Source organism: Cotesia glomerata, linkage group LG4 (genome assembly GCF_020080835.1).
Source record: "Cotesia glomerata isolate CgM1 linkage group LG4, MPM_Cglom_v2.3, whole genome shotgun sequence".
NCBI classification, from domain to species: Eukaryota; Metazoa; Arthropoda; class Insecta; order Hymenoptera; family Braconidae; genus Cotesia; species Cotesia glomerata.
In genome coordinates, this window is record NC_058161.1 from 3,856,366 (window position 1) to 3,871,121 (window position 14,756).

Here is a 14,756-nt window from a genome sequence, read left to right on the forward strand (position 1 = left end):
CAATTAGTTGTTTATCGCGACGGAAAAATATGAATATTTAGTTTAAGTTCTCGTTCATATTTATCTATCACTAGAAAGCTTAATATTCTATAATTGTTGTTGTTGTTAATATTATTATATTGCTATAATTACACAAAAAAATTATTAATTGAATCCAATAAAATTTGAGCATAAAATTAATACTCTTACATTATAATAATTTCTTAAAATTAAATAATAAATGTTTAAAAATTTAATTAAAAAATCTAATTAGTTAAATTTATGAAGTAAATTTAATTATATTTTCTTGGTAATATTTACGATCTCAAAGAGTCTTGAGAGCTTTAAAATTAATGTAATAAAGAAAATAAATTGTTCCATTTTTTAAAATTAAATTTTATATTAAATTTTTTTTTAAGAGAACTGAGATGCAATTTTTTATTTAAAATTTTTTAAATAATTAAGGATGTAAAAATATCCTAAAAGGTCGATTGATTAATCTTGGACTGACGTACATACTGTGCTCGGACTAACGTCAGAGGTGGAGACCTTGTACATCGAATCGCCGACGTAGCATAGGCTCTGTGTTCAGCCGCGAGACGGATAACGCATTGCACGGGGAATTAATCGAGCTGACGTCTCAATGTGTGGGTCACATATGCCGGTACGGGTTGCGTGTACATAATGCATAGTATAGGTAAATGTGGATGTAGAGTCGCACGTCGGAGATATATGTGCTTAGAGTAATGGATGGACAGATATAGTTGGGTAATAATGGTGGCTGATGTCAAGTTGAGACGAGGTACATTCAAGTGGTAATGCTTCTACACCTGCTCCTTGTCTCGGGATTTATATATCTTCAGACAATGGAATACAAATTAAACTTCACTCGGTGAAGTATTTTTTAATTATTTTTTTAGATTAATTATTCAGTTTAGAATTTTATTGTTTTTATACGAAGCAGTTCATTAATTAGATTTTTTTTAAATTAAATATTATAGAAAATTTCTATCATTACTCTTGAGTGTAATTTCTAAGAAATTTATTTTGTTCAAAAATTCTTAACGTAAGAAATAAAAAATAATAAATTATTAACATCACTATGTTTCATAAAATAAAACTAGCAATTATGTGACTGCTGTGACTTGTGAACTAAAAAAATTAAAATTGTGCTTTACGAAATTATGACTTTTGTTAAATTGCACTGTACTTTCTTAAATATTAACGTTTTTAAAGATATAAGCTCATCCCGATGTTAAACTCATCAAAAGCTTTCATTTGAGTACCCACATTCATTTTGATATATTTTTCATATATTCATATATATAAATATATAAAATATATGAAAAATTGATGTGGGTACTCAAATGAAAGGTCTCGATGAGTGTAATATCGGGATGAGCTTATATTTTTAAAAATGTCAATAGTTTACGAGATACAAGGTCATTTTTTAATTATTGATATTTTTACAGGTATAAACTCATCTCGATATTACACTCATCAAGAGCTTTCATTTGAGTACCCACATGCATTTTTATATATTTTTCATATATTCATATATATAAAATATATCAAAAATTAATGTGGGTACTCAAATGAAAGCTCTTCATGAGTGTAAAATCGGGATGAGCTTATATTTTAAAAAATGTCAATAGTTTACGAGATACAAGGTCATTTTTTAATTATTGATATTTTTACAGATATAAACTCATCTCGATGTTACACTCATCAAAAGCTTTCATTTGAGTACCCACATTCATTTTGATATATTTTTCATATATTCATATATATAAATATATAAAATATATAAAAAATTGATGTGGGTACTCAAATGAAAGGTCTCGATAAGTGTAATGTCGGGGTGAGCTTATATTTTTAAAAATGTCAATAGTTCACGAGATACAAGGTCATTTTTTAATTATTGATATTTTTACAGATATAAGCTCATCCCGATGTTACACTTATCAAGAGCTTTCATTTTAGTACCCACATGTATTTTTATATATTTTTCATATATTCATATATATAAATATATAAATTATATGAAAAATTGATGTGGGTACTCAAATGAAAGGCCTCGATGAGTATAACATCGGGATGAGCTTATATCTTTAAAAATGTCAATAGTTCACAAGATACAAAGTCATTTCTTAATTATGTATCTAGAGATAGAGAATTTTCGAATGCAGCCTAAATACCTGTCATAATAAATTGACTATCGATAAGAATTAAATGAAACCTTGAAAATGCACAAATTCAAGTCAAGACCTTTGTAATGACACTAAATTTCACTAAAAAATGCAATTCTATCATATGAATATCCTAGAAACAAAATTTTTATTATTCTCTTAATAATATAAATTCCTTTAATTTTAATGGAAATTTTTAATATTTCCTAACGAATAAATCATCATCGAGAATTTATAGAAAAAAAGGCAACTTATAGGAGTTAAAAAAAAATATTGATGCAATTGTTTTTAAATATTAAAATTTGTTATTTTAAATCAAGCAAAAAAGTTACATTATTTTAAAAAATTCTAAGCTCGCATTTTTTAATTTTTAAACGAATAAGAACTTTTTTTTTATTATTATTCAATCAAAAAAAATTAAATTTTACTCTACGGAGTTTTTTTCATTAATGATATAAATAAAATCTTTCTTGAAATGAATTTCATTTCGAAAGAATTGAATAAATTTTTAATTATCCACTTTGCATTAACTTCTCAAATTTTTCACAGTGTAATTAAAAAAAAATAATAATAATAATGCAAATTTTTTTTATTGCAGAACGTTGCGGAAAATGTCCATCAACAACACGAAGATTAAATCTGAATAAATATTGCAAGAGGGATTACGGTAAGAGTATTTTCAAAATATAAAATATTAACGTCATAAAACAAAATAAATACTTGAATAAATAAATAATAAATAATAGGTAGTAAGTACATAAAGACTTTAAGACATACTTAATAGATAAATATATATTTATAAAAGTGTAGAGGCCAAAAAAGCTCGAGAAGGAGAAAAGAATCCAGCGTGTTTGACCCGAGTGCCCGAGAGCTTGTCGCAGAGGGATTTAACCGCGTGGACTATGGGTAGAAATAATAAAAAAAAATGAAATGAAAAGAGCCCGACGTGGTGCTTCAATAATAGAACGGCACGCTTTTGAGTCTTTCGCCGTTGGTATATAGTGCTGCACTACTATACGCCGGGGATACTAAACCACCAAGGGGACGACACGTAATATAACACAGACAAGTGATGTGACTCTACTCTTGTTTTCCGTCCTATCGTCTATCGTCCTACTACCCATACTAATACCGGATAAAGTAAAACCTACACTACTAATAACACTGATACTAATGTGAGACTTGACACTCGACATACTCCTGATGTTATATTGTGAAAAATGATCGACCCTTGCATCTCCGCAAGGGATGCAAGGATCCGAATTCTCAACGAGTTTTATCCTACTCTTACAAGTCTACTCTGTTTTATTAATCGCTATTAATTTTGGGGCTTGTCGTGATTTATTATTATGATTGTTGATACTGATGCACTGATAGAAGGATTTATTAACTATTAATAATTTAATTTATTTGAAGACAATTATTTAATTTATTAAATTTTAATAAATATTTTTTAACATTCAATAAATATTTATTAATAGTTAATAAGTATTTATGAATAGTTAACAAATATTTATTTACAGTTAATAAATATTTTGTTGAGTGAATTTGTTTCGCTTGCAATGACATAATATGAAGATTGCTTATAAATAAAAATCATCTTTATACATTATTTGCATTAATTATATTACATTATAATAACGTTTATTGTAAAATACAAAATTCTATTACAGCTCATAATTATCTTTTATATTTTTCAATATTAAAAACGTTAATTTATTTAGTGAATTGAATTATTATCATGTATTCCAGCTATAAAATTATAAAAAGTGTCAAAAGAAAATTGCTATTTTTGCTTTTTATTTTAAATAAGTATTTGTTAACAGTTAACAAATATTCATTAACCATTAATAAATATTTATTAACAGTTAATAAATTGTACTTAATAAATTACTTATTAACTGTTAATAAATAGTTGTTAACTGTTGACAAATATTTATTAAAATTTAATAAATAATTTATTAACAGTTAATAAAGCTTATTATAAACAAATCTTTCTATCAGTATGTAATGCAATGTGTTTTGGATACATATTAGAATTACAATTTCAATTAGAAACAAACAGCGAGTTTCCTATTAAATTGACATGAATTGAACATGAACATGATACTTAACAGACCAGTGTTTTCGGTCGAGTCGAGTCGAGTGTAGACTAGACTACTGCAAGCTGCAGCGCAATCGAGATGAAAGTATATATGTACAGCGTTGTTTATAATTGTACGGGAGATATTTTTATACGAATGTACACGTCTATTGAGGGCGTAACTAATCGCGCCATTTGCCTTAACAAACATTTATTCCGAATGTTTTAAACGACGTTATTTATTGCGATGAATACGATGAATTTTAATTTAATGGGGATTAATAATAGATTTTATGTTTTACGTATTTTAATAAATTTACTGTCCGTGTCATTATTTATCAAGCATTTAGTATTAATTTATATAATTCAATTGTTATAAATTCGAATAATGTGACAATATTTTCATTTAATCGAATGGTATAAATTTTGAAACAATGTCCTGGGACAAATATTGGATTTTCCGATTCTTGTAATTTAAAATTAGTTGAATTTAATTTAAATAAATTATAAAATATGATATTTCAATTTTTTAGTTCATTAAAATTTTTAAATTAATAAATTTCATGATAAAAAATAAAAACTAATTTTTTTTTCTACTTGTAAATATTTACCGTATTTTTTTTTTTATAAAAAAAATACTCATTTGTTTAAAAAGATAAATATTCTGGATATCGTTTAAGTTACGATTTATTTATTTAGTAAATAAAAGTAGTTGATCTCCAGAAGTTGATTTCCCTTTGGCATCTATTTATTTTCATAGTATAGCTAAGAGCGTAGAATGAAAATTACCTGGTTTGAATTAGCTTGTAGCAAGAACAATTTATAGTGTTTATTGATGTGTTTCAGCAATTCTCGGTAGAGTTACCGGAAGATACAAGAGTAATGAGGTATCAAGTGGTAGCGCTACAGGCAATTCCTTTGCCAGATTCACACTAAATGTTGATTTGATCTACAAACGAAACGAGGATTCCAAGATTAAACGCGGTCCCATTCCACTCTACGTACACACCGAGGATCTCGCCTGCAGATGCCCCAAAATCAAGCCCAACAAGTAAGCCTACTCATTTCATTACTCTATAAAACTTTTTCATCAACTTACTTTTTCATCTTATCTCCCTCTTTTCTTTTCCCTTTTTTTCCGTAATTAAATAACGAAAGTCTTCATTCCCTCAATTCAGAGCTGACAAACTTGATATAAAAATTACAATTACACGAAAAAAAGTAAACTGTAATAAATAATAGTCGATTTATAATAAGTAATGATCAACTGGAAAAAATTACCATTTCAAACAGCAAAATCATGATTTTAACAATCACTTTATAATATTTATCATTTAAATGCTACAATTTATTATTTACGTGGAAGAAAATACTATTTCAAAAAGTAATATTTGCTATGTGAAAGTCCAAAATGTTAAAATATAATAATTAAGAATTTTGACTTTGATATTTATCATTTTGTACCCAAAAAATTATCGCATAATATTTAAAAAATATAAACTACAGTTAATAAATTTCTATACAAGCAACGTCAATATTTACAAAGGAAAATGGTAAATTTTAAACGCAACGCTAAAAATCAAACTATAATTATTGATTTGCTTGAACTAGTAAAATATATATTTTAAGAATAGAATTTTTACTGTTTCAAATGTTAAATTCTCCGAGTGTGAGACCTTCCCCTTCTCTTCATAGTATAGACTAAATATTGAAACGGCAGTTTTTACTGTTTGAAACTGTAATTTTTTAAGATGAGAGAGTCGTTATTTACTATAGTGACAGCTACTAATCACATTTTCGATATTAAATTATAAATTGTAGCTTTTACACTTTCTACATTAAGTTTTGTAATATTTACATTTGTGCCACCCCGATGTCCGCTGTACTGTTTGAAACTATAAAAGTTAACCGGAATCCGAGTGAATTTTACAGTTTACTTTTTTCCGTGTACAATTTATTATTTACATGGAAGAAAATACTATTTCAAACAGTAATATTCGCTGTGCGAAAGTCGAAAATGTTAAAATATCATAATTAAGAATTTTGACTTTGATATTTATCATTTTGTACCTAAAAAATTATCGCATAATATGTAAAAAATATAAACTACAGTTACTAAATTTCTATACAAGCAACGTCAATATTTACAAAGGAAAATGGTAAATTTTAAACGCAACGCTGATAATCAAACTATAATTATTGATTTGCTTGAACTGGTAAAATATATATTTTAAGAGTAGAATTTTTACTGTTTCAAATGTTAAATTCTCCGAGTGTGAGACCTTCCCCTTCTCCTCATAGTATAGACTAAATATTGAAACGGCAATTTTTACTGTTTGAAACTGTAATTTTTTAAGATGAGAGAGTCGTTATTTACTATAGTGACAGCTACTAATCACATTTTCGATATTAAATTATAAATTGTAGCTTTTACACTTTCTACATTAAGTTTTGTAATATTTACATTTGTGCCACCCCGATGTCCGCTGTACTGTTTGAAACTATAAAAGTTAACCGGAATCCGAATAAATTTTACAGTTTCCTTTTTTCCGTGTAGTTTACGCATTAATAATTGAATTTAAATTTTTATTTTAAAAAACTCGTAAATTATATTAAATACTAATATCTATGCAAATTACTATAAAATTACCAAATAATTTTTTTTTATTGCAAGTAAAATTAATTGATCAAGATTAAATAATTAAATAAATTATAACGTAGAAAATGAACCGAAAAAAGTTAATTAAAATAGCTGAGTAAATTGTGCAAACAGTAAACAAATATAATTAATTATCCGCTTAATTATAACTTACAAATTTATTCATAAGCAATTTGTTGTCGTGAATGGTGTTATAATATTGTAACCCAGTACCGTATACCAGACTACATATATTAATAATAATAACAATAATAATAAAGCAGATATATGTATATATATACCATAAGTTACATTACCAACCAGACAAACTCTCTTGCGTATCATTACACGCAAATTCACGGTAGGTATGACGACGAGACGAGTCCGGTAGTGCATATTCACAACCACACATGTTTATGTAATATATATGTATACAAGAACATGTAATACTGATTGTGATTATGATTATAATAATAATAATCCACATAAGAGAAACTACAAAACGACACTGAAGATTATATTATATCCGAGGTGTAACGCAACCTCTCATACTGTCACAAATATTCAGTCTTTATGTTCAACCCCCTCGAGATCACATTGCGCTTCATGTCAGCAACACTCCTACATTTCTTTATTATTATTATTGTTATTATTATTATTTTATCTTCATATAATTTTATACATAATTTTTCAGACTTTCATTTATTACTCCGTTCCCCGCAGAGTAATATTTCATATGTTTTTTCTTGTTTATAAATCCCGAGTTATAAATAGAAAAATATACGGGATGTACTTATAAGTGCACAGAAAAAAAGGTTCACTTGAGCCAAGAAAATATTTTTCTTTCTAATTATTTTCTTGAGCGAAAAAAAAATTTTTTTTTGACACAAGAAATTTTACTTGTTCCAACAAAATTAATTCTCTTGCTTTAAGAAATACGTATCTTGATCCAAGAAAATTGATTTAAGTCAAGAAAATCTTGTTGTTTTGAGAAAATTTAGCCTCGTGCTCCAAAAAATTTAGTTCTTGATAAAAGTAAATTTTCTTGTCTTGAGAAAATTTCTCTCTCGCTCCAAAAAATTAAATATAAAGATAGAAGTGAATTTTCATTAATATTTTTATTGATTAACATGTCAAATGGGAAGATCAAAAAATATTGAATCATATTTTTTCATTCAATATGTATAATTGCACACTAAAATAATATAAAATGGGCGTCAAATATTCAAGAGAAAAATTTTCTCAAGGTGAGAAAGTTTTTTTCTTAGCTAAAGTAGGTAGCACTGCTTCTCTAAAGTATCTAAAAATCTTGATCAAATATAAAAATTTATTGTATCAAGTATTTATGATTATTTGAGTTAAGAAAAAATTACTTCCACCAAGAATAGAATTTCAAGAAAAATTTTTACAAAATTAATTGTTATTCTCTTGGTTTAAAAAATACGTATCTTAATCCAAGAAAATTTATTTAAGTCAAGAAAATCTTGTTGTTTTGAGAAAATTCAGCCTCGTGCTCCAAAAAATTTAGTTCTTGATAAAAGTAAATTTTCTTGTCTTGAGAAAATTTCTCTCTTGCTCCAAAAAATTAAATATAAAGATAGAAGTAAATTTTCATTAATATTTTTATTGATTAACATATCAAATGGGAAGATCAAAAAATATTGAATCATATTTTTTCATTCAATATGTATAATTGCACACTAAAATAATATAAAATGGGCGTCAAATATTCAAGAGAAAAATTTTCTCAAGGTGAAAAAGTTTTTTTCTTAGCTAAAGTAGGTAGCACTGCTTCTCTAAAGTATCTAAAAATCTTGATCAAATATAAAAATTTATTGTATCAAGTATTTATGATAATTTGAATTAAGAAAAAATTACTTCCACCAAGAATAGAATTTCTCGAAAAATTTTTACTTCAGCCAACAAAACTTCGATCTCCCTTCAGGTACCCGAAAATTCTCTTGAACCAAGAATTTTGTTCTCCGGTCAATAAATTTTATTTTCTAGGTACGTTTATATTTATGAACTAATTAATAAAAATTTTTTTTTTCAGGTCTTATTTATTCTTGGGGCAAGAAGTTGACGGAATTGGCAAAAACGGACTAACAGTAACGCCAAAGTCAATCGTTATTGAATGGCGAGATGAGTGGCACCGTCGAATGCGTCGATTTCAACGCAGATCACGCTCTTGTAATTAAATTATTTAATAACAAATCCATTGCGAGCAACCAATTTTTCTTAAAATTATAATTTATTATTATTTTAATTTAACGAGACATTTGAAGTGAATTCTTCCAAAAAAAAAGCTTGAGTCTCGAGTTTTATTTTTCGACATTTTTTTTAACGCTCTTCGTACATATCTAAATTATATATACGGTAATGTAGGCTGTAAGTTATTGACTTAAGGATTTTAAATTTAATTATTTAATTATGCGTCGATAAATATCGATACTGTCTAGTCGATAAATAATTGTACTATTTTTTTTTTTTTTTTTTTTTTTTTAATTAATTAATATTAATATTAAAAAATATCGATGACTAAATTAAAAAGTGTAAAATAATTAATTTTTATTAAAATTAAAAAAAGAAAATAATTGTCAGCACCGTTGGTAATTTTTTAGTACTTAAATTTGTCGTTACTCACGAGTAAAATAAAGAGTTGAGATTTTTTTCGAGTGAAACTAATGAAATAAAATTAAATGAAGGGAAAAAAATAATAAAAAAAAAAAAAAGAGGTAAATATAATAAGAGAGTTGTGAATTTAAAGACGAGTTTGAGTTGTATTGCGATTAAGGGGCCGAGATACGTTGTATTTAAGAGCAAGAGTGCTAGCTAAGTACGGGGAGGCAAAAATAAAAAATAAAATTAAAGCTATAAATGTTAAACGGTTTAAGATTCAGGCCGTGGTTACCATCAAAGTCAAATTGCTTACGGATTTATATCCGTGGAGAGTTTATTTGTGTAAGGTGAAGTTCCAGTATAGCAATGCCCAGAGCATTTGCTCTTGCGTGTTTAAGAGTAATAGTTGTTATGCTTGGTGCCGATCATTCGTTACTCGTGATTAACTTTAAGTACTGCTAATGGTTTTAATTAAAAAAAAAAATTTTTTTAAATTGCATAAGTATAAACTAAAGAGTTATTTTTAAAAGGTCAAAGAAGACAATTGGAATAAATTATCATTTTTTAACTTTAACGTCAACGATCAAAGATGTTGGATTTTTATACCATTGGTGCGACATCTATGAGTGCATTTAGAAATTACTTACTGTAAATCACTGCCAGCGCGAACAAGTTTCAAATTTTCTTTTATATTAGATATTAATCTTTTTTATAATTACCTTTTATTGAGAATAATTTTCATCAACTCTGCTAATTTTTTATCTGGAAATATAAATTTTTTTTATAAATTTATAGGTTAGGTATAATAGAATTTTTTTTTTTGAGGAAGTTAAGGTAGCCGACATGTAAAAAATTAAAAAAACTTTTTTTTTTATTGAAAAAAATTATTACAAAAAAATTTTTTTTTTAATTTCATTTGTAAAAAGTTTGAAAAACTGGCAGTGAAATAAAAAAAAAATTTTTTAGTTTTAATTTAATAAATTAAAAAAATTTTTTTTTTTATTGAAAAAATTACTAAAATTTTTTTTTTTTTTATTTCATTTGTAGAAAAATTGAAAAACTGTCAATGAAATTAAAAAAAATATTTTTTAGTTTTAATTTAATAATTTGAGCAAAATAAAAAATGTCGGCTAACTTTTAGTGTCATTTTTTTTTATTCTTACCAGGAGGGAATTCAAAAGACAAAAAAATGTCTCAGAAATACTCAATGATACTAAAATTGTCAAAAATCTAATAATTTTTTTAACAAATAAATTATGACAAAAAAAATTTACAAAAAAAAATTATAACTGTAATTTTGTAAAAAAAATTTTTGACATAATTTATTTTTCAAGAAAAATTGTCAAATGCCTGCTAATTTAAATATCATAAATACTCATAATGACATAATTAATTAATTTTATTAAATTCCGCCAAAAAATAGTTGCAATTAATATTTTTAATGATTAAAAGTACAAAAAAGTACACGACAATCTCCAAAACGACCGATTGAATACCGAAAATACCCGAAGTCGCAATACCGAAATTAAAAACTTAAAATTTTGCGATTTTACGCGTTTTTCCATTAAAATTTATCGAAATTACTGTTCTACTAATTAAACCCGTTCATATGATCAATAAATTATAATTCATTACTCATTAATTACTTAAAAAAAACTCTAAAATACACGGAGCGACGTCCTCCCGGTAAAAGTACGTTGAGAATAATGCAAATGGCGCTGCTCCGATGCGCAGAAGCCTCTTTGAGCAAGCGCGCATGCGCGCGCAAAAAACCGTGAAAATTTAAAATTAAAAAAAAAATGTAATTTCTAAATGCATAATTTCCTTGAAAAAAATTGACTAGCTTTTGCTAAAATTTTATACTCAAGCTCATCATCCATCAAATTTTAAAATAAATTATAATTTTTAATTATTTATTTATTAACATCCGGAATCATTAAAAAATAATTGTAGCTTATTTGTACATTTAATAAAAAAAATTATCAAAAGGCTTTTTTAGATTGTATATCAGTATACTAGAACTAATATTAATATTGAAATAAAAAAATATAACGCCAGTAATTTTAAGGATTATTATCACTTAAATATTTAATAATTAATGAAGAAATAAATTAAAATAAAGTTTTACTGGGCAGAACTGTTTTTCACTGCCGTTGATCCAAGTATCTGCATGTTTTATAACAATTATTATAATTATTATTATTAATAATTATTATTAATATTGATATTAATAGATTAATGTATTATTATATATTACTTATTTCTTTTATACATTTCTGTATTTTATTAAAATTACTATTGTACAGTATTTAGAAGAAAAAAAAATAAAATAGATGACAATAGACTCCGAAGTTTAATTAATTAAATGGAACAATTTTAAATAATTAAATGATAATTAACCAATAATTATTTATTAACAGTATCAACGAATTATTAAAAAGTGACAATTTTAAAGAAGAAATGTTTAAAAAATTTATTAAGCTTCAAGAGTTCTTGTTGTCGCAACCATGTATAGACTATTAATTATTAATTATTAAGGTTTAAAGTTAATATTAATCATATGCGTATGGAATATAATATCTATGAACAGAATATGTTATTATTATTAATTAAATAATTATTATTAATAAAAAGTAGAATGACCGGTGTACCGAAAAAAATTTATAACGCTTAAAATTCCATGAAATAAATAATTTTATTTAAAGTAAATTCCTTAGAAATGTCTGTCAGTTTATAAACCCGTGGTTCTGAGACAAGTGTGCTATTTATACCTCCGGTTATTATTTATATATGGAAAAATAATTATAATTATGATAAATATTAATATTAACAATTTATTAATTATAAAATGAAAAAAAATAAATCGCTTAAACTTATCAATTTATAGTGTTAACATTAAATTATTTAAATATAAATTGTATAACGATGTGTATTGTGGTGTAATAAATGTGGTTAGATATTAATATATAAATTATATTATTGTGTTAATTATTTACCTAATAGTTTTTTTTTTTTTTTTATAAAATAATCTATATTATTAAGAAATGTTTTGTGTCCAGGATAGTCATATGATAAAATCAATTTATTATGGTAAGTATTTAGGCTGCATTCGAAAAAGCTCTATCTCTAGATACATAATTAAGAAATTACCTTGTGTCTTGTGAAATATTGACATTTTTAAAGATATAAGCTTATTTCGATGGTACACTCATCAAGACCTTTCATTTAAGTACCCACATCAATTTTTCATATATTTAGATATATTATATATATGTATATATGAAGAATATATCAAAAATACATGTGGGTACTTAAATGAAAGCTCTTGGTGAGTGTAACATCGAGATGAGCTTATACCTTTAAAAATGTCAATATTTAAGAAAGTACAGTGCAATTTAACAAATATCTTGTGAACTATTGACATTTTTGAAGGTATAAGCTCACCCCGATGTTACACGCATAAAAAGCTTTCATTTAAGTACCCACATCAATTTTTCATATATTTATATATATTATATATATGTATATATGAAGAATATATCAAAAATACATGTGGGTACTTAAATGAAAGCTCTTGGTGAGTGTAACATCGAGATGAGCTTATATCTTTAAAAATGTCAATATTTAAGAAAGTACAATGCAATTTAACAAATATCTTGTGAACTATTGAAATTTTTAAAGATATAAGCTCACCCTGACATTACACTCATCGAAACCTTTCATTTGAATACCCACATCAATTTTTCATATATTTATATACATTATATATATGTATATATCAAAAATGCATGTGGGTACTCAAATGAAAGCTCTTGATGAGTGTAACATCGGGATGAGCTTATATCTTTAAATATGTCAATATTTAAGAAAGTAGGTTGTAGGTTGCTAGTAATAATCAATTAACTTTTTGTACAAGTTAAAATTTTATTAAACCAAAGCTTATACATATCAGATCTAGTAACAATTTTTCTCTGCACCTGAGAGCCAGAATACCCGCTACAATATTACTAATAAATACTAATGCATTAAATTACCGTAAAATAAACATTAATTAAGAAAAAGATAATTTAATGCATTATTAGCATAAATACTATATTTAAATAAAAATTGCACAGAAATAAAAGTGCTTTATAAACTTTGTAGGACGGTAAACCTTCTTTGTCATTTTAATAAAACAAAATTCTAGATAATATTGAAGAATACATTGAAATCACTTTTTATTAGTGTCATAATTATATTATTATATAATATAATTGAAATCAAATATATTAATAACTGTTTTATACTTAAAAATGCTTTTAATACTAAAACAATAAAATCATATATTTTTTAAGACACAAGCTCTAGGCCTTGAGCTCTCAGGCGCTCGGTATAAATGCTTAGATATCGCGTCGAGAGTACATAAACAAAATATTAATTTAGCGCTTAATAATTATTACAATTAATAAATAATTATTATTAACTTAAACCCAATACACAGTACATTTTTTAATAAATTATTTTAGCGGTGAATTTTTTTTTATATAAATTTTATAAAACATTCCTTATTAATACATAATTTTAATAAAACTTATTTTTAAAATTTAAATCATGCAATTTGTGATCAAAATTATTTTACTTAATAAAAAATTTTCAATTTATAATTTGACAATAAAACACTCAAAAAAATTTTTTTCACTTTCATCTAGTAAAAAAAAATTGTAAAATTAATCAGCTTGATTAAAGATAGGTGACTAATCCTACATACCAAGTTTCAAATTGACAATTCAGATCCACTATTTAAATCAAACCGGTTAAATAAATATTTTTATTAATTAATAATTAATAATTAATAAAAGTATATAAGTATAACCTTAAGACTAATACAAATAGAACACAAGTTAAATTTATTTTCTTTGTTTCATTTGGTTCTATTTAAATTATTATTATTATTATTATCATCTTTGCAGTAATCACTTCTTTAGATAATCAATACTTAATTTTTTTTAACATAATTACAGCTGGAAAAAAAAACAATTAACATATAATAGTCCAGATATGTTTTGATAGAAGGAAAATTTAGTGCAAATAACATGTGTAATTGTTAAACAATTTTGATTAAAAATTCCAAGCTTGATTTTACCAATTCACCGCGTAGTAGCCCATTCCAGATTAATTACTCACAATTTTTCAATATTTTTTTTTAAAAACTATTTACTTAAATTTAAATTTTATTTTTTTTTTTTAAGTGTTAGTCGATCACTTTTAC

The 14,756-nt window shown here is 25.1% G+C and overlaps 1 protein-coding gene and 1 long non-coding RNA gene across 2 annotated transcripts in view; one reads left to right on the plus strand and one right to left on the minus strand.

The window, feature by feature from the left end:
- LOC123264388 (netrin-3-like) overlaps positions 1-9,625 on the plus strand; it is a 228,927-nt gene extending 219,302 nt beyond the window's left edge. The window contains exons 5-7 of the mRNA XM_044727674.1: positions 2,767-2,835; positions 5,098-5,302; positions 8,943-9,625. Coding sequence (XP_044583609.1) covers positions 2,767-2,835; positions 5,098-5,302; positions 8,943-9,087 — 419 coding nt within the window. The 3' untranslated portion in view covers positions 9,088-9,625. The remainder of the gene's footprint in view (positions 1-2,766; positions 2,836-5,097; positions 5,303-8,942) is intronic.
- The window catches only part of LOC123264410, an 88,097-nt gene extending 77,822 nt beyond the window's left edge, over positions 1-10,275 (minus strand). The window contains exon 1 of the long non-coding RNA XR_006509336.1: positions 10,228-10,275. This is a non-coding gene — a long non-coding RNA (uncharacterized LOC123264410). The remainder of the gene's footprint in view (positions 1-10,227) is intronic.
- Between the last annotated feature and the right edge of the window lie 4,481 nt (positions 10,276-14,756).